This window comes from Etheostoma cragini, chromosome 12, assembly GCF_013103735.1.
Source record: "Etheostoma cragini isolate CJK2018 chromosome 12, CSU_Ecrag_1.0, whole genome shotgun sequence".
NCBI classification, from domain to species: domain Eukaryota; kingdom Metazoa; phylum Chordata; class Actinopteri; order Perciformes; family Percidae; genus Etheostoma; species Etheostoma cragini.
In genome coordinates this window covers 16,042,695-16,064,356 of record NC_048418.1, presented here as the reverse complement: position 1 = coordinate 16,064,356, position 21,662 = coordinate 16,042,695, and the positions used below count along the sequence as shown (strand labels likewise).

General features: G+C 41.4%; 1 protein-coding gene across 5 annotated transcripts in view; it reads right to left on the bottom strand.

Annotated features, from left to right (window-relative positions):
* The window catches only part of LOC117953724 (dipeptidyl aminopeptidase-like protein 6), a 101,645-nt gene that overhangs the window by 55,369 nt on the left and 24,614 nt on the right, over nucleotides 1-21,662 (bottom strand). Inside the window, exon 1 of one of the 5 annotated variants that reach the window (XM_034886987.1) lies at nucleotides 726-857. The exons of the other annotated variants lie outside the window; for them this stretch is intronic. Coding sequence (XP_034742878.1) covers nucleotides 726-782 — 57 coding nt within the window. The 5' untranslated portion in view covers nucleotides 783-857. Of the gene's footprint in view, nucleotides 1-725; nucleotides 858-21,662 lie in introns of those variants that run through there. 5 annotated transcript variants of the gene reach the window in all.

The following is a 21,662-nucleotide window of genomic DNA, read 5'->3' as shown; positions in this document are numbered from 1 at the left end:
GCTCCCCATTCAACAGGAGATAGTTGGTGTTTGTTAAAACTGCACACTGAAAAAATGTAAAAGAGTAGCGAATAAAGATCGTGAAGGTGATTGGTGCATGTGCATAATGATAACTGTGTATTATAACATGTGCACATGTGCATAATAACATATGTTGTTCAACTAATTATTTGTCAAGATGAGTTTATCTCTGTGAAGCACCTTTCAACCTAAACTATGGTTTCACTGCCAGGAGCTCAGTTATGTAAACCCATAATCACATCACTTCACAACGTTATGGCTTCATACAGGGCACCTTTCTAAAAGGTTAAGACTAAACTAAACAACGAGGCAGAGCAATTAACACCCACTCGTTAACTTCTATTTTTGGTTTAGAAACAAAAATGAAAATTTCTCCCTGAAACCAAACAAAAAAGAAACCTCTATATCGAAACACCAGTGTTCAATGCTTTACAAAGTCAAATTAAACAAAAAAACGAAAACAGGACACCACACACAGGCAGTTATGGCAGCTATAGATGATATATAGCTGCCTGCTGAGGTCACAGTAGGGGCTCGTTCAATATTAAGGCAGAACTTTAGAAGTACATTCAAACTGCACCTTTCAACTATTTCTAGTCAGAACATTTCACAACAAGTCGAACAGAAAGAGATACAATCTTGCCGAGAAGAAGCACGGAACTACGTGAGCACAGACTTAAACAGCAGCTCGTCTTAAGTCCTACCTGATCTTGCTGCTGAGCCGCTTTCACTGGCCCGTTGGCGTCTTTTCCAGAAGTCATGACGGTAAATACAAAGGGGAGAGAGGAAGGAGGGAAAAAGCAGAGCGCACGCCGGCGCCTGCTGTTGACAGGTGCAGAATAATGAAGAGGAGAGGCATACAAAGAGAAACAGCGAGAGAGAGAGAGAGAGAGAGAGAGAGACAGAGAGAGAGGCGAACGAAGTGTTCAAGGATTTCAAGTGATATGCCAGAGTAATGAAGAGACCGTGGGTGCACAGCGCAGGGTCCAGCTGATGTAGGAAAGCGCGATGTTGGAGGTTTGGTTTGACTTTTATAGATGTATTGTCATCATCTACAGCACAAAAACAGCTCCTAAAACTCACACCTACAGCATGTTACTGAATATTAGAATTGATACGCAATTATTTGGATAATCGACAACATGAATAAACCTAATTTAAGCAGTAAAAACAATGCAACTGATAGCTATTAAGATCTTTTTTTTATCATTATCTAAAACATTTTACAGGCCTATTCAGTTTTGACATCAACGTGAAACTACCATAGGCTAATTACGCAAAAAAAAAAACATTTAAGTGAAATAACTTTAACATTTAGCAATTCCAGGCGGTGCAAAAGTCTTCTCAGCAGTCCATTTTGAAAGCGCAACCATTTACATTTCTGCTTGTTTTTTCCTGCCCTCTTCACTGTAATATAAAGAAGCTCAAGCTTTTGTCCTTCCACCTGGACCTATATTTAGTTGCAGGCGCCACTTCCCTCTCCTCGGCTCCCAGCTTGCAACAACTGGTAATATCAGATCACAGGGGGCACTAATTACTGGCGAATCCATTACACAGGAAATGGAAACCGGAATCAATGCAAGAAGAACAAAATACTTTCGGGTATCAGTAGATTTCTTTTCGGGGGTGTTTTTTTAGAATTGTTTTGTTTAAGTAAAGAGTATGTTCATGACTGACACTGCTCTGTGCATTGCTGTTTAGGGCGGAGGAAAGATTTGCATATCTATAACCATAAAATCATATTCAGTCCACTAATGCTTCTGTGTTCTCTGCCAATAAAAAGGCTGCTGCTACTGGCCTAGCTGTTGAGAAGCAGTGCTACCGTCCTCCCACATAAAGCAGAAATAGTTCCAGTTCCTTTGTGCTGTTACTCTCTCCCCGTGTCACATCTCTGTGCACACACAATCCACATTCTTGTTAGCACAGCTTGTCTGACTATTTGTGCTTCACACATGCACACACACGCACACATACACACGCAGCCCTCTCGTTGTGAAGAGAGTTTTTATTCAGAATGCAGTCTCTGCAGAACTCCTGGCCTTTTGAACCAGTCATCTGTTGGAAGGAAGGAACCTCAGATGAGAAAGAAAGGATCTCTGTCAACGGCAGACAGAAAAATGTTTTTGACATCAGTACGAGGAATAAATGTCCTTGTTGCAATTTGCAGCAGTGCCTTTATTATCATTTTAAGAGGTAATTCTTGTTTTCACAGATAGCCTAGTGATAGCATTCTATCTCAACCCCTTGTAGATCTAATAATGAACAGGAATTAACAAAGCAGACTCTGAACTTCAAAGTAAAATTGTCAATTTGTCCTAAATTCACTAGTGTATGTAATGGTTATCATTACGGATGCAGACAATCAAAAAAACGTTTGATTGCTCAGGAAACAGGAAATTTGCACTCAGGCTTATTCTCAGATCAAACCATCGTTCATTACTTATTTTGAAATTATGAACATGAAGACATGAAGTGCTGCCACATTCCTAGTCATGAGTCAAAAGTATGTTAAATGTTATCAGCCCAGGTTGCACTCAAAAAATACAAATTTAGTTCTTCTTCTTCTTTGTCGTAAAGTTTCTTCAGTTTGTTCAAAACCTCTGTGCTCTCATGTCCTGAACATCACCATCACTGTTAAGGCTCTGACACACCAACACAAAAGGCCAAACGTTGGCTTCCGTTGGTCCAAAAAGTACCTCGGAACACACCGAAGCGACTCAATACGTCTCCATAACAGCAGAGTCGCTCCAAAAAGGAAAACTGGAAATGCTGAACGCGTCACATGGGTGTGGCCACCCCCAAATTTCTAAACCAACCAAAATGGCGTTCAGTATACAATCTCGTATTTAAAAAAAATATTTGGACGAAACGTGTTTCTGAAAAAAATTTAGGCAAGAAATGGGCCATACAGATGCTGAATCTGTCTTATTTTTTTTTGATTGACAAAGGTCAGTTTGGAAGACTTTGAGAGGTATTCATCCCACTCATCCCACTCGTAATTTCCAGTAAGTGTTTTAACATAAGTGCACTGATTGGCTAGTCAAGGGGTAGCACTCCACCAATCAGATTGGTCATTGAGACTCGAGTCACCAACCTTGCCAAACTGTCCGACGGCTGATAATCGGGTTCCCTAAACCTTACTCAGTTTCTGACGTCACAACAATCCCTGTCCTTGTGATAACTCCCTTGCAGTGAAGTATACAGATTTAAAAATTGGGAAAACAAGAGCACTGAGATATCCTAAGCTGAGGTATTGAAATCAGTACCAGAGAGAAACAATCACATGTGTGCCTCACTGCCTGTAAACATAGCAGATTATATGCCCATAGAATAGCACAATGCCTCTGACCAGTACAGGGTCAGGATCAAAGGGGGAAAAGAAAGGAAGAATAGAAAGAAATGATTTAATAGAAAAAATAAACAAACAGATAACCACATAGAAAGAAATTAGCTGGATGCAAAGAGAACATTTCTTAATGTTGCAGATGAAACACACACATTACGGTGGCAGGACGATTTTGACAGTAGACTTTAAAAAGACCATACAGCGTACCAAACAATATTTGGTACGCTGTCACTGCTCAGCCCCACACATGGCCTGAGGGAGCTGCACGCCAAGCTCACTGCCAGGACTCATTTCAGCACCACTGTGTGGACAGCTCCACTGACACATGAGCAGCGAGCCTTTCACCAAAATACATTCAAATAATTTACTTTGGATACAAAGCATGTGTAATTGGGTCTGTTAAGCACTGATAGCACAATAAATAAAAACAACAGTCTATAAATCAAATTAATTAATACTAATTAATTTAAGATCCCAGTTTCATCCTAAAATGTGTGACAGTCTCTCTCCTCTCCCTATTGTCTGTTCACACATATAATGTATGTGCTGTCCGCAGTCGCTTAGTGACAGACATAGAAAGTTAAAGAAATGGACCAACAGATCCCATTGGTCTGGATGGAGACCAGTGAAGGAAAATAGAAGCACTTTTCAGGTGATGGCTAGGCGTTACTGTGCAGCCTCCAACCGAGCTTGACGACGTAGTTGGGACGTGGACAACCTGTCTGAAAGTTGTAATTCTTCTGGTAGCTGTGCCAAGAGAAATCTCAATCATTCCCAATCAGCAGAGATGGACAGCATGGGTATATCTTAGGAGATAACATAGACAAAGGCTAATTACTGCTAACTAACAAGCTAGTTAACATTAGTAATTAAACCTAAACAGCTGATGGAAGTCCAACCTGTCTGCGAGCTTCTCCTGACAATACGGTGATTTGTTGACAATGAAAGAACAAATCGCGAGGCTATAACACAATTGTTAGCCTATTTTTACACTAACATCTGCTACATACGTGAGTTATAAGGTAATGGAGCCTTTTATACATTGTTGTGTTTCTTTAGAGATAAACAAACCACAAATAGAGTCTTGAAACGCTTCAGATGTAAAGTCATTCACTGTCGAAGTGGCGCCAAAATGAATGGCAGTCAATGAGATGATAACTGTTGCAGGTGATGCTTTGTAGAATAAAATGGCGCCATGGGAGCTACGCTTAGAGAGGAGAGGCTCACCCCCTAGGTGACAGATTACACTGCCAGAACATGCGAGCTCCGGACAATTAGCCGCACAGACAGTTGAAAAAAGAGAGTTGAAAGGCAACAGGACAGCATTTACAAGATAAACACTGCATTAAACAAAAGGCAAACATGGCAAACACTTACAAGTCCAGCCAAGCTCTAATTAACAAGAGAAGAAACTCAAACACAATGAGGGGTTCAAAAATGGATCATTACAACACATTACACATAGGTTCCTGGAAACAACAACAACAAAGGAAACAACAGACAACCAGGCGTAATGAAAATGCAGCCATGTGGGGTCAGAACAAGCCAGCAGAGCCTTTGTTGTGCTTCTTTCAACCACATTCTTATCAGCTAATTGACATAATTTTCATTTATAGCATGTTTTATCATTCAGTGGTTTATGTGCTGCCTGAGACAGCATCTCTAGGCAGCCCTGTCAAATAAATCCAAAGCCCTCTAACAAGCACTTTGCACCAAGCAATGAATGTGCAGTGTTGTTGAAGTTATCGAGAGCGTCTTTGGTTATTTCTTTCTGTTTGGGGGAGCAAGTCATTTATTTAGCTGTCAATAAACAATGTGAAAATCTTCAACTGCATACTAGCTCCCCCCAGTGATCACTAGTTGCCTGACATCTTTATTCTGGTCAAAAATAAATTAATATTCCTCAAATTTCTCTCAGGACAGTTCCTCTTTAAAATGTTTTTACACCAGGGCTTTGGGTTTATTTTATTACAAAAACACTGACACATATTAGAGTTTATTAAGAAGAAATTAACGTATAGGTTGGTGGGGACCATGCAGTTAATAAAAATGTGAATCATTTCACTTGAATAAGGTAAACAGGTAATGTTTTATTTTATGGAGGAGATTGTGGTTAGACAATATAAAAATCTTAATCCCAGACCAACTCGGTCTGTCAGTTCAGACTGAAGACAAAGAGAAAAGGAGTAAGAGAGAAACGAGGACGCCTAACAAAGGCCTGGACAGGTTTGTTTGATAACTGATCATTATCAGCCACGCTCTCTCCTCAGATAGACGAGCAGAAAGACTCACACATCCATAGCCTCTTAAAACCAACAATGCCAGGCAACACACCATTATCCACCATGATTTTCTAAAAATGCAACCCTGAGGCTTTTTCCAGCGTAGGGAGAGCACATTATCACTAAGATGAAAAGCTTAATCCCATCATTGATAATAAACTTAATATCATCAATACCTGTGCAATCTAGTGTAATGCACCAGTGCAAAGGTTATAATTTCTAACATTTAGTTTAAATGGTGTGTAGTTGTTGCTTTTGTAGTGATGTTTCAGAAACCCATGTTTTTTATTAGACTTCTAATGGTCCATATTATGCACTAGACAGTCAGACTGTTTAAATCTGACCTTTTTCCATCATAGTATTTAGTGTATTTTATACTTAGCAGGGAACACCTCTCAGCAGAGACACAATTGAGGACACTGAAGTCTTTCTCTCAGCATTTTGGCCGGGATTTTAGGGATTTTATGTTCCCCCCGTGTTCTGTCGGTTGCTCGACCGACCCCTGTCCCCCGTGTTTTGTCAAAGGTCGGACCGCCTCTTGCCCTTACATGTTTTGTCGGTGGTCCGACAGATTCCTAACCCTGTTGCCTGGTCGGTGGGTCCGCAGACTTCTGTTCCTGTTATCCTGTCACTTAACTCCAGTCCAGCTGACCCGTTGCCTGGCTCTAGTCCAGCTGACCCTTTGCCTGCCTGGCCTTTAGAGGGTCTTTGCCGGCCTGAAGGCCTCCAGAGGGTCTTTGCTGACCTCCAGAGGGGTCTTGCCAGAGGGGTCTTGCCTGAGGGGTCTTGCCTGAGAGGTCTCCCCTTGTCCGCTGTCCTGTCATGTTTTCGTAGTCCTGTCCACCCTCCAGAAGCCCTTCACAGCCTGCCTTCAGAGGGGTTTTACCCTCGCCATCTTGCTTGTCCCCCAGAGGGTCTTCACTGTCCTGTCTGCCCTCCAGAAGCCCTTCGCCGTTCTGCTTGGCCTCCAGAGGGGTCTTGCCTTCACCGTCTTGCTCGGCCTCCAGAGGGACTACGCCTTCGCCATCCTTCTTGGCTGCCAGGGGGGTTCCTTCCTCCCTGCCAGTGTCCGGGGATTCTTTGACGTCCTCCTCGGCCGCCAGAGGGTTTGCCCTCCACCCTAACCCCAGGTTCCACGGTCCTCAGTTCCCCATTCCCTGAGTTCCTCTGCACTTGGTTCCCCAATTGCCAAGTTCCCTCTGTCCTATGCCCTTGTGATCTGCGGGTACCTGATGTTGTTCTTTTGCCCTCAGCCCTCACTGGGTTGACTTTTTTGGGACGTCTGGGATCAGTCCCTCAAGGGGGGGGGGGGGGGGGGGGGGGGGGGGGGGGGGGGGGGGGGGGGGGGGGTTCTCTTGTGGTTTCCTGGATTTGAGTTTGAGTTTCTGTTGGTTTTGAGGTTCTGTTATTGCTTACTGTCTGTTTCCTGATTATTTTGTTGTAATCCGTGTTTCCTCCCTTGTTGTCTAGTTATACTTCCTGTCTTGTGTTTTTCCTGTGAGTGTCTGTGTGGTCTCTTTCCCACTTTTTCACAACTATTGTCTGTCTCACCCTGATGTGTTCCACCTGTTCCTAGTGTCATCTGTCTCTCATTACCTTGTTACCCTTGTGCTTTCTTTGCCTTTGGTTGCCTCATTGTTTGTTTTTAGCATGTCCCTGCGTCACCGTGCTGTGTGTTTCCCTGCCTGTTTTCTGTTCATTTCCTCGGTTCCAGTTCATCTTTCTTTCTTTTCTTTTTTTTGGGATAACCTAACCTGCTTTTTGTGGACACCTTGTTTTATGGCTTTTTGTTGAAATAAAGAATCAATCCCAGTACCTGGTCACTCATCTCCGCGTTTGGGTCCAACCTTCCCCACAATTCACAATAGTTTAGCAGCTTAGTACAAATACACACTACAATTTTAAGTATTCAGCATTTACCACCAGTATTTCATTAGTGGCAGAGTGGGGAATGCTCTGAATCAGCATTAAACCATGTGTCAACAACACAAAATTAAATTAAGCAGTTTAAAGATAGCATCCTTGGCATTTTTCTGCTATACTTAACCAAATACATTCCACAATAATCTTTCCATATTGTAGTTTTATTTGGTAATGGTGGAGTATGCCATTCCCTAATTCCTCAACATGAAGAGGCTTTTATTGTGAAGCAGAAACCAAACATATTTGTAATTGTGGTTAGTGCTAACTACCCCTTTGTTAGCAAAAAACATTGCAAGAAGTAATGAAATAGTCAGAAGCAGCCACAGTGAGCTGTTAAATAAAGAGCCGCAGGCAACAGGCTGCACACCTCCAACTCCTCCGTGACGTAACCAACTTTACTGTGCACCATCTTATCTTAAAGAGCTCATAGTACCTGCCAACCCCACCAGAGCACTGCACTCTCAGAATGCAGGGTTACTTGTGGTTCCTAGAGTCTCTAAAAGTAGAATGGGAGCCAGAGCATTCAGCTATGAGGCTCCTCTCCTGTGGAACCAGGTTCCAGTTTGGGTTCAGGATGCAGACACCGTCTCCACATTTAAGAGTAGGCTTAAGACCTTCTTCTTTGATAAAGCTTATAGTTGGGGCATAGAATTGAATTCATTTGAATAAAACTAGAGGGAGGCAGGGCAATACAGCCCGATCCGGTTGGGGAGAGTTCTAGCCTGACCAGGCTCCTCTTTTTACCCTGTCTCTCTTAGTTACGCTGTAATAGTTTCAGACAGCTGGGGGACTTCCTTTGGCACACTGAGCTCCTCGCTCCTCTCTCCTCTTTCTATCTATCTATCTATCTATCTATCTATATATCTATCTATCTATCTTTGATTTGTGTGCATCCATGTCCCAGAAATGCTTGTTGCTGACCTAGCTCTGGGGAGTTATTCCCTGGTGTCCTTATGTTCTTATTCGCCCAGCATGTTTCCTCAGATCAGGGAGGCTCCAAAATCATGGTAGCAGCTGTCCCCATGGTCCCGCTACACGTTCTGCGATGCCGTTCTACGTCCTGCTACGCGCTGTGGTGCCCTGCTACGTCCTGCTACGCTCTGCGGTACCTTGCTACGTCTTGCTACGCTCTCCGGTGCCCTGCTACGCCCTACTGGGCCTTGTAATGCCGCACAGTGCCCTGCTACGCCATGAACTACTTCAAAGAACTACTACAAACTACTATTTCTGTGACTGTTATTGCCACTCTTTATTTTAACCCCAAGTGGTCTTCAGACACCGCCTATCAAGAGCCTGGATCTGTCCGAGATTTCTGCCTAAAAGGAAGTTTTTCCTCGCCACTGTCGCACTGTTGCTTGCTCTGGAGGAAACTACAAATTTTACAATTCTGGAATGTGTTGTAGACCTACTCTATCTGTAAAGTGTCTCAAGATAACTCTTGTTATGAATTGATACTATAGATAAAATGCAATTAAAATTCTGCCATGCTCTTATGTGGAAAACTACTTTCAGCATGAAACATCACACTTACAATTATTAAAAACTGACTTTATTAAAATATTTTTTTGAATTAATTGAAAACTTAACTTTTTGTGCATGGACTGTGAGCAAACATGTCAGTTGCTTTTGTGTCGTATTAAGACAAATTTAATGAGTGTTTAATGTAGCATTAAACTGCACGTCAACTTAACTTGAAGGATTTCAACTTTAAATAAATAGAACATGAAAATCACTAAAAAAAGTCACACTAAAGTTTCTGAAGGGGGAGATATGTACTAGGGTATGTGTTTTAATGGTACTTGGACCTCAGCATTTTATATACATTGCCTACAGCCCTACCTGGCTTACCTCAGCATTTTACATACATTGCCTACAGCCCTACCTGGCATTCCAGCATATAGCATACCACTAAAATGATGCAAATGAAACTCTGGAATATTAATAAATGAAACTAAAACAGCATGACTGTGATTTTAGATTGTTCTTCTGCAAAATGCCAACACAACCCTATCAATCATCGATGGCTGCTGATCTAGGAACAAGCTGTTTCCCATCCGCTGTACTGCCTACAGTCAGCCCAGCCAACTCAATCATCAGTCACGTCCCTTTCACCCTCTGGCCTGCCGTGACACCTTCAGCTGTCCAACTAGCAGCACACCCGCTTCACAGAGTGTAAACACTGCTGCATGCATCTCCACTCCCCGTCTGCTGAGCTGTGGCTGTAAATCACAGACCGGATAGAGCCAGTGTGGGGCCGCGCTTCATCGCAGATCATTACTGTACTTCAATCAATTGGACCCTTACAAAACATGCCTACGTGTGTTGCAGAGAGACAAAAGGCAGAGATGTTTTCAGATTGCAGGCAAAGGCAGGTTTTTACTATCTGGACGTTGCAGAGGGGTAATTACCCAGTCCACAAGTCTTTAATCAGACTAATTATTGTTCTTTTATCAAGAAAGAACTTTCAGGGGAAAACAATTAATGTACCACACACACATACACACACACATATACGCATGCACGTGTGTGCACTTTACAACATGACATTAACTCTGCATGATTATCTAGCCTCTGAACCTCACTCAGTGCCCCAATGGTCATCTCGCTTGTTAAGTAATAACAACAGAACAAAATGTGTGGATTTCATTTTATTTAGTTTTTTTGGTTTACTTTGTGAGTCTGTTCTTTTTTTTAATTATATTCTATTTATCAATTTATTCTACATCCCGTTACGAATTTGCCTTGCTTTTAGAACAAAATAGCTAAAACAAAAAGTACCGACATGTTTAATTTCTTACACTGAATTCTATATGATGTAAACAAGGCAATTATGAACTCCCATTGCCAACCTGATTCCCAACTGAAGATAAAAAAGTCAAGTTTTAAATCTTTCGAGGTGGTGGGGCATGTATCATTCATTTTTCATATGACTTTTTTCATGTAAAGTATAATTTCTTGTCAGTTTGCACTTTTCTTATCGTGATTATTAAAGTAACTACATTCACTCAATCAGTATTTGAGTTGCGTTTGGTAAAGACCCTTAGCACAGAATATTTTTTTATTCAAACAGCATTGTATAATATCAGTAGAAAAAAAGAGACCACCGAGGATTTTTTTTTTAATGTTTTTTTTCTTCAGTTTTATCATTTACTATGAATTGCATCAGTTTCACATCGCCTCCTCTGACTGACTCCGGCTCATGACTGCAGTTTTTGACGCACTACAGTCTGTGTTGCCCTGTGCCCCATAAAATGTAAGTTGTATGTGGTAACCCAAATATTTTCTCCTGTGAACCCTAAACAACATCCCAGCAGCTCTCCACTAACTGCACTCACAAATTCTCTCCTGAGGATAAAGATTATCTTGACTGCAAACAGGCTTCTCAGTGACTGCCTTCAAACTCAAGATCCGTACAGATCATTGTTTGACAAAAATAACAGCCTTTGAGACTAAAATGGGACTCTTCCAAGGGAAAACCGCCCGTTTTGAAGAAATAACTGTGAGGAAAACAGTATCACAATGCTAAAGTTTCCAAGTATAGAGGCTCCCAGTGGGATCCTAGTTTTGTCTCCACAGTAAATCTCAGCAGTCCGTTTATAGGACATCCAAATTCACAACCCTTCATTTAATCCTAGTGTTACAAGAGGTTCCAATCGACATATACAGATTTACTCCGCAGCCTGATAACAAGGCGCAAAATCCAACACTGCCACAACGTAGGCCGCATTATTTTCAGGATGATGCTGTCTTGAAAACAAGAAGAAAATATGCAGCCATGACAGTGACTGATCCTTTAGTTCATTTAAGCCAACACTTGAAATACTTGAATTATTTTCTCTTGTATTGGGTTTGACTGGGTTGGATTTATCCTTTGTTCAGGTAACATGCACCACTAGGTTGGCACCAGTTCGCACACACAGTTTTCATAGTGTGCAACATTCCCACCTCATCACCCACCACTGATTTCACACTTCATGCCTTGCTTATTTTGAATTCATGTTGACAATTATTACAAGACATTCAAAATACTTTGATTTAAACAATAATGTGTACCCTTTTAACTTCTATGTGGGGGCTTTAAGTTTCAACATTACACCTGTGTTAGTCTGGCTAGTCCACACAGCGTTCTGGGATGGGAGAAAAACATGCTCTGGTTTATTGGCATTTCTTTAAACCAATTACAATTATCATGGGTGGTGCTATGCTCCGGCCAGAGCCAAGGTGGCGCTGCAAAACAGCTTCTGGAAGGAACTTGTTTAGGTGGAAGGCGTACATTCAAAGGTTGTATAGTCGGGCAGCAGAAACCTCAGACTGGACAGATAGTCTAGCTAGCTGTCTGGATTTACCCTGCAGAGAGCTGAGCAAAGGTTAACCATAGTCCATACTTCCAGCAGAATCTCCAGTGTTGCGGAAGCAATCCCGGAAATGGAACGTCTTGGATACATAGACTACACTCGTGTAGGTTGCATATCGGACTACAATTGGCTTTCAAGCTTGTAATATCACAACGCTCAACTCAGATTTATGGTAAACACAAAGAAGCTTTCTCTCCTCGGCAGATAAATGTGAAACAGCATTCTAGTCTCTGCACAGAAATTATTCTGCACAGTAAAGGTCAAACATCCAAGGGACGACACAATGAGCTAAACAGGAGTGGAGGGGGACTCATTTTTTAAGTTGTTTCTGAGTTAAATAATAAATGATTATTATAATTAATTGTATGGCTATCACAGTTTTTTAAGGTATTTGGGACATGCCACAGTGCATAGGGATCTTAACCTAACGTATGGTTGCAGCAACTTTAAAAGAATCAAAGAGTCTTTTTAAGATTGCGACATGCAACTGTGACAGAAGTTGAGTGCAGCTCTACTGAATGAATATGACTGAGATAATAAAAGGCAACAGAAAATTAAGTCAACAAGGACACAATAAAGTTGCTCATTAAGTGTGACACATGGACATATATATATATATATATAGAAAGACAGGAGCAGGGTGAGTCAGCATGCATTTACAGAGCATTAACCCATCTGCTGATCTAGTTCTCGTAAAACAGAGTTACGAGCCTCATGGACTTTATGTGTGCTCATCAATGGCTTGCAAGAGGGTCGTAAAATGAAAAGACGAACAAAGTTTAGAGTTAACACTGCATTTTGGCAAGTTGTTATGCAAATTTGTTCAAGATAAAGCACAGTCACAGCGGCAATAAACAAGGAATTAGCAGCAGAGTGCGCTGTATATTCAGATCAGGGAGTTACAAATCATCAAATAAACAAAAGACACAGGTGTAAAAAATAAAATAAAATAAAAAAGCAATTCAGGGGATCCAAATGAAGTGATAATGAATCACATGCAAGCACAGGAAAATTAATATAGCCGTGCTGTTCTATTCTTCTTAAGAATGGATTAGTAAAGACACTGAGGGGAGTGATTAAAAGCTAATTAGAAGCATCTAAATGATTACCCAACTCCTCCAAAGCATATAACGATATAGGCTGTTGTTTATCCCTACCCTGTCATTAGACCCTAAGAGCATCTCAGAAATTTGCACCCCTAGAGGTGGCAGGAAGTACCGTTTTCCGACCTTGTAGCTAAACCAGTCAACGTAGCGGCACAGTTTTAAACCCGTCCTTAACGTTGTGAAACAATCACATTTTGGTTAAGTTTAGGTACAAAAACTACTTGCTTATGTTTAGGCACCAAAAGTTCTTCATCAAATCATCATCTAATTTGTATTGAGACATTTAACTCAACACCATATGTCAATTTCAGGGTAGCACTAAAAAAAGCTAGTTGATTCCCAAAGTGATGCATCATATTATAATATATTATTATTAGCAGTTGGAATGGTAGTAAAAGTATTGTCGGTAGTGTCCTTGAAACACAGAAAAATGACTATATTGTGACAGCTTGTACACCATCAGCTCTCTGCCAGAGCTAAGCCTCTCAGAGGATTTGGATGCAGTTTTTAAAACACTCATGTTAAACTTGTATCATGTCAAAACAAATAGCAATAAGCATATTTCAGGCATCCAAGCAGCCACAAGGACAAAACCCCAGGATACCCAGCTAGATCAGTATCAGCTGCTAAGCTGTAGCCCGAGTCTATTAAAACCAGACAGCATCTCATTGTTGCCTCGTGCTCCCTGTGTGACGCTGACAGCATCAAGTAAAACATCTTGCCCTGCTGAGCTCATAAGTGTCTACCAACACCGAGATCCATCTGTTGTGAATCAATCACAGTTGCACTGCAAAAAAACTTTAACATTTGTAGACATTTGTTTTACTTTTACCAAAGTCACAGTGAAATGGAAGTGGGTGGGGTTAAGAGAGGGATTTAAATCATTAAATCAAATCCTTTAATTTTGATTTGTTTGCAAAAAAAACTAGCCTTGGCTAATGTAGCGGCTGTAGCACGCTGCGTGACACAGAGCTGTGGAGATGTATGACTCTTCACCTCCACGCACAACTCCTTTACCTCAGTTAATGATGGTTTTATTTGGTTAATTAGACACCCTTAATCAAATCCAAATTTGATTGGATACATTTTTTTTACTGCCCCCGAGTTCAAGATGAGTCATCAAAAAGATGCTAACACTTCACTTCACATTTTACAGGTAAATAGAGGGATTTCAACATAAACATACTCCAATATGATTTGTTGACACATATTTAGCATGTAACAAGATTTTGTATTTTTAAATGGTCACAGTGACCAAAAAAAATTCTTTTAATTTCACTGTCTTTAGGTATTTTTTGTGGGGCATTTCCCCGTTCATTTGGAGAGCAGACAGTATAATGGTGACAGTAAATGAGAAGAGAGAGAGAGAAATGGTTGCTACAAAGGTCCTTGGCTGGACTCACATTGACAATGTTGCGATTGCATGGTCGGGTTCTTAAAGCCTTTGGCAATTCAACTTTTGACTTTCACAAGTACAGTATATAATTAGAAACCAGATTTATGAACTAGGGCAAAGCTTGCCACAAGTTTAAATACTGTAAACTGATGCTTTAAGATTCAACACATTTTAGAAAAGTTATCTTTTATTTTTAGGTTTTTTTTTGCCTTCAATTGATAGGACAAGTGTGGACAAGAAACCCAAAATGGGGGGGGGGGGGGAATCGAACCCCGGCCACTGCTGTAAGGACTGAGCCTTGGTACACCAGAAAAGTTTATTTTCATAAGAACCATCAAACATCAAAAGTCTTCCTATCGTCAGTTGTTTCATACCCCTGTAAATGTTTGTGCTGTCGAGGTCCAACTTTGTCCGGTGGAGTGAACATATTAAATATGTATCTCACTAAAAAAGCTGATATTGCATGATGGGACTGGGGAAGCACTCTGTGCAGTACAGTGCAGCCTTTGCTTAACCACAATTCCTATAGGGAAAGTGCATTAAGGTATTTCTAAGCTGGATCCTGTGTGTCTGGTTTGAGATTTTCACGTCTCACTGCAGCAATGGAACTAGACATTTAGGAAAACATTTTTGATTTAATTTAAACACAAGGGATGAGGCTGTAAAAACAACTATAATTTTGAAACATTCACATTTCAATTTCACTCCATAATACTTTATATGAACTGCAATGTAGTACCATATAATACTTGTTTTTAACACCAAGTTGCCCTTAAGGATTTCCCCAGAGAGCCCGGTGTTTACATTTTCCAGCTAATGATACATTTCTAGATGTAATGTCTGTGATTTTGCAGCAAACTCTTAAAAACCACAACTTTCAACAGGGGCTGTCTTTGGAACTGCTCATTACACCATCAGACGGTTTGAAAGCTAAATGAATAAACAGCTCTTATACTTCATCATGCACAGAAACAGCTTGTAATTACTTTCTTTAAAAAAATTCTTCAAGTGCTCAACAACAGATTCATTAAAAGCATCATTAGAAAGAAGATCCTAAATTGTGTTGCATGGTAAACATTGAACAAACGCAAACACAAGTTAAACTTGTCCCTGAAAAGATTCAACACACTCACCTTCCACAGTCTCTCCACCCTGGACAACTTGCGTGATTTCATTGTAACGGAGTGGCTGCATATGTAAAGGGCGAAAGAGGAGTGATGTTGATGCGGAGAGAGAAGTGAATAATGACCTGGTCATAAACGAGACACACCTCGACGCTCAGTGAAGAGTAATTCCACAGTCAGCATCTCAGCACTAAGTTCCACACATTAAATTCAAGTGAGTGCCCACGTGGTTGTGTGTGGGTGTGTGTGTGTGTGTGAGTGTGTGTGGCGGCTTGCATGGACTTCTTCTAACTGAAACACCTCCCTGCTTTCTCAAGTAAATACCATGTGATCAAGGAGAAACCCCAGACTGCCAACGAGAACTTGACACAGATGCCGTCACACCAGAGGAAGTCACGTCAGAGCCGCAAGGGAGAACCAGGCAGAACAGGGAGCCCGACAGCCGTCAACATCTTTCTAATCTCTGAAACACAACTCCAGAGGACGATAGCGAGGAAAGATGAGCCAAAGCTCTCGGCCCCTTCACAACAATCAGCACTGAACCACTTACCTGAGCCATTAGCTGCATCTTGCCATTCAGCACAGATCAGCATTACACACCACACACAGACCTAGGCCACTTTATGGCGTTTTTTTTTACCCAGGGTTATTTATCTTGTCTTCCCTGTACTTTTCTCTCAGGAGCAATTTACCCACAACACCACCTATCTGGGTTGATAAAAGCATTTCTCCTACAGCTACCTACTGATACAGGCTATAATTCCATGAACACGAGACGTCAAAGAGATGAAGACTATGACCCAGTGAAGCTAATACCTGTAAGGTGTTACCAAGCACACATACTATCTGTTCCCTCGAGGCTTTGCATATATTTTATATGTGGCTGCTGCTGGAATCTGGTGAGCTTCTTTTGCTCGTAAATGATATAAAAAAAACAATGCAGACCGGATATGCTTGTATCTGTAAACTAGAAACACCCAGGAACCACAGAACTTCAAGCAACCCTAACCAATATGCTTTACCTGTAACTGGAAAAACGTTACACATCCCTGTAATGCCGAACCCACAGATAATGGTCACCTGACTCTGCACTTTCCTCTGCAGTGGTTTTATAGTGAAAATGCTCTGAAACCCCCTGTACATGACATGCCCACCGCTAAATAACCGGATGTTTCCCTCCGGAGCTGGTAAACGGCCAAAAATAGCTAGAAAAGAGAGCATCTTTGACTTTCATCAGGTGGCCAGAAACACACTACAAATTAATGCTACTCTTGTTCCATGTCTGCTTGATAAGTAAAGCAATGACCCAAAAAATGAATTAATACAAATTTAAGACAACATTTTCTTTACCCTAAAATATGCCAGTGGCATAAAATACTAAATCTACTTGATTTCTGTTCAAGAGTCAAAAAGTGGGATTTCCAAGTTCATATTAGTATGTTAACAATCGAAAAGTTGTTCAGGTTGAGGTCTATCCGACAATAAAACATATTGGATGTCAATTTATAAGGTCAAGCTGACAGAAAGTCAGACATAAGGACAGAAATATAATTTTGTCTGTGAAGCTGTTTAGGTGTGTATGTTTGTGTCACATGAGCCATAATGTCAGCGTAGCAAGATGCCTTCCTCAACACATTCAGCAATAAAGTTTCTCTATTCCCATGATGCAGCAGCCAATCTGCTGAGGGGAGGAACATCAGTCATCGCGGTTTGGCTTTACTGTCTTTGATACAACTTGACAGGTTTTCAGCTCCAGAATAGCAAATCACTCAATAGTGCTCCCCGTTCTCTCCACCTCCGCTAAACCAAACAATCATTATCTCCCCCATCTCTGTTCTGCTCCATGTGTGCTCCACAATGAACATCATCACAGTCAAGTCAGCCCTTGAGTCCCAGCTCAGGGAAAAGCAATTTTTTTCCTCCCGTTCCTGGAGCTCTGGGTCTCATTCAGAGTCCTGACTCTTGGCATAGAGGAACAGGAGATAAATATTGACTGGAGATGATGATGTAGGAAAAGCTGTGCAATACAGAATTTGCCTATTAGAAAAAAAACTCTCATGTACTGTAGGTCTCACACTGGCCTACATGTGCTTGTACACAAGAAGAAAGTTAGCAGACACACACACACACACACACACACACACGCAATCTTTGCGAGGTCCCGTCATTGACATAATACATTCCGTAGCCACTTATCCTAACCTTAAGCATCATAACTAAATGGCTAACCTTAACCCTTACCCTCACCCTAACCTTACCTAAGTCTAACCCTAACCCTAAAACCAAGTCTTAACCCTCAAACAGCCCTTTAAAGTTGTGGTGTCCAGCTTTTTTGCCCCACAAAGCTGTGTACCCCACAAGTATACTGGACTCCGGGTTTTTGGACCCCACAAATATAGTTAAACAAGACCACACACACACACACACACACACACACACACACACACAGGTACACACACACACACACACGCACACATACATGTACAATTTAACAAGCTATAAAACCATGGCTGGTGAAATGAAACTTGTCTCTCCTGTCACTCCTTGACATGAATAGAATACACAGAAACGTCTGGCAAGGACATAACATGAAAACCAATCTCATGTGTTATTCATCAGAAGACTAAATTAGAGCCCGGAGGCAGAAGAGGGCCGATCTAATACCAACAGACTTTTGTTGCAGCAGACATTTTGACTTCTTAAACACAGGTAACTACATCCATAATAGCTGCTTTTTATTTATGTGTTCCCGGTGCCAGAGCCCTGGTGTACCGCATATTTACTGAATTACATGGGTTACTGACACACCTCAAATCAACACAGCTATCATTACATTTTATTAGTTGCACCTGCTATCCTGCAATCACAGTAATACAGTATCTGCAAGAGTTGCACACCAAGCATATTGCATTCCACCATGCACGATCATTGAATATATTTAGATTTAAAGATACATTCAAATTTGAATTAGTGATTTCTTTTTTGGGATTGATGTAACTTGGCAACTGTTATTTGAATGGATTGTTAATTTTATAAATTAAAAAAGATAACTTTCAACTAAGCTAAGCTAACCCACTGCTGGCTGCAGCTTCATCCTTAATGGACTGACATGAGAGTGGTATCCATCTAATTTAACTCTCTGCAACAAAAGCCAATAAGCGCATTGTCTCTATTTGAACGAATGAGGCCAATAGTGTTTCTAGAAGGACGAGGAATTATGAAGGAGCTAACCAGATTTGATCCTAAAGAACAGATACTGCATCAATACAGGGTTCTAAACACTAACACAAGCCATATTTTCCCTCTGTAGTGATACTGTTGCTGCAAATGTACAAAAGCTACAGTTACTTGTTGCTTCTGTTATTTTTTTAAGGATTTACTTCACGTTGACTTTGCAGCTCTGCCTTTTGGTCCTCCTGCTTTGTCATTCTGTGTGTTTATGTACCATTTCAATTATGCACGTGCGTGTTTTTCTGAGTGTGTGTGTGTCTCCCAGTCCCAGGTGTGTGTTGCTGCTGTATCATGGCGTGGTTGATAAGCGAATTTGCCCGTGTGACACAACAGATTACTGCTGCCCAGTCTCAGCCCAGAGAAAAGACGGTGAGGGCGCTTGGGAGAGATGGCAGCTCTACTCTGCTGCTCTAATTCTAGCTGACAGAAATTTCCTTTAGTTGCTTTAAAGTTCTGTTTCCATTACTACTGATCTGCTCCAGATAATTTTCTTTTTGATTAGATAACAGAACATTTGTAAACATGAATTGTTGCTGCACAGTAACATGTGAGGGAGGATCCAGGTCCTTGCTCAAAGACACAGCTGAACAAATGTTTGGTTTCACAGCACACCTTCTGCAACCGATATGATCATTTGATCTCCCCCCCCGAATGAAATGTGCCAGTTAGGCATTGCACTGACGCTCTCTTGTCTGTCTATGCCAGAAAAGGCCTTTGTCTGTGTGGACATTTCAGAAATCCCTCAATGTGGCTGATGTTGCAAGGCAACCATATAACCTTTCCAATCCTGTTGTGTTCCTGGATGTGGCTGAGACATGTTTAGCTGGGACAGCTGGTTAGTTTTAGTTACAGAAGCTGTGTAGGAAACCAGAACTTTCAGTTTTTTTAATTCAAGTATGATCTAAGGCTTTATCAGTACTGAAGGTACAGCAATACTCTGTGTCTGTATGAACCAGAGCCAAGGCCTGAGCTTGTCTACTGTACTATATGTTAAAAGGTACAGGACAGTGTAGAGTTGGTGCATTGACTGGAACACAACAGTCTCTAGTGGTAAAACAGAAGCATTTTTTCCTGCATGTGCTTGGCATTTTGAACATCAATGAAATATGAAATCCCAATCCACTGGATTAAAACTATTTGGCAGAAGAAGGAAAAAACTAACGCTTGATCTACGATACTTTCCTACTTCCTTCATTCCTCCCTCCAAAATAGCTACACTGCCGCTGATCAACCACCCAACAAATAAAGCTAATCCTCAAAAGGAAAGCACTTTATACACTTTAAACAGAGACATGAACACAAAGATAAGGCAATAGGAAAAAGCTGAATTAAAAGACAGCTATATTTAGAAACACACAAACACACACACACACATATTTAAAGTTAAAAAGACATTTTTTAAGATCCACAGTGAAGTTACATCTGTGGAGTGAGCTAATCTCTTGAGAGACACAGGGAAAGGATGTGCCTGCCACCAGGAAGCAGAAAATGACAAAAATGACAAAAAAGGAGTGATTTTATTACTGCATAAATATTTAACTGACTACATTTGAACCACACAGACTACAGCTCCTGTTATCAGTGATAAGTGGAGAGGATTTCAAATGTGATATGAATAAAACTACCTGCGTGGAGGCTTGATGACAGCCGATGATTTGTTTGTTACTTCACATGATCTTTAGAGCAGAGGATCTACCACAGGACTGAAACTCAGTCAGCGTCATCCATTCTGCAGGATCCTCGTCTCATCAGGGAGTAATAAGGCTCCTCTGTATTTAAACACTGACTAATATCCACTGTCAGCTTGTGTAATAATACAGTAAATCATGAAGAGGCACAGCCTGCCAACGAGGCAGCTGCCTGCTGACGCACTGTTGACAGGTCCGTGGAGGTGGGGGGGAAGGGCAGTGTGGCCGGGGATGATCGATGGCTTGTCAACAGAGAGTTGAGGTGCCCGGGTGGGGGATGGAGGACCTGTTGAAATGCCTCTGAGAACAGAGAAGCATAAAAAACAAAAACAGGTCGATAGTGAATATGTCTGCCAGCAGTATCCAAGCCCCTGAAACAGGAGAGGCTTCATTGGAGGCCAAACGGGAATGACAGAACATCCTATATCCTATATTCAGAATATAGGAGAGAAAAAAAACACGCAAATTCTCATTACGGTGGACGTAGCATGTTGCATGACACCGGCACAGGGCGCTCAGTGTGAAATGTGAGTATTGCGTCATCTCCAGATGGCAGTCAGAGTCTCCAGCGAGGAGATGCGTGTGTTTTCCCAGAGCTTATTCAGCCTCGCCCTCTCCACCTTTGCAACCATGGCAACGCCGAGAAAAAGGTCCTGCTGCGGATGCTGTCCTGTCCTTAGGGAGGAGCCTGGGTGACAGAACGTTTGCCTTGTGTGCCCTTTCCTGCATGCAGGTTTAAATGGTCAGCGACATTGTATTGAGTTTCTTATTTTAATTGTCATTCATTTCATTTGGTTTTACCGTGTTTTATGATGAAAGATATTAGGTTTGTTTTGATTTACTTGTAAATAGATTTCATCGTTTATATATTTTTGCCCTGTGTGAGGCACTTCGTAATGTGGCTTTTGAAAAGTGCTTTTAAAAATAAATACTATTGCGTCTTGTATTTGGCACAAATTTGTGAGGAAGTTTAAGCTTAAGATCTTACAGCTGTTATCGTCAACCTTTCTATATTGACAATGCATCACATACGAAGAGATGAGAATTCCTGGATCACCAACTCTGCAGTTCCCCTCGGCTCTACAGAGTGTTTCAGTGTCCCTCAGCTCACTGTTTTGGTTTACTCTCCCCACCTTGATGACATAGTGCAACATGCTTACCACCAAACAGCACAGAGACAATGTAAGCGA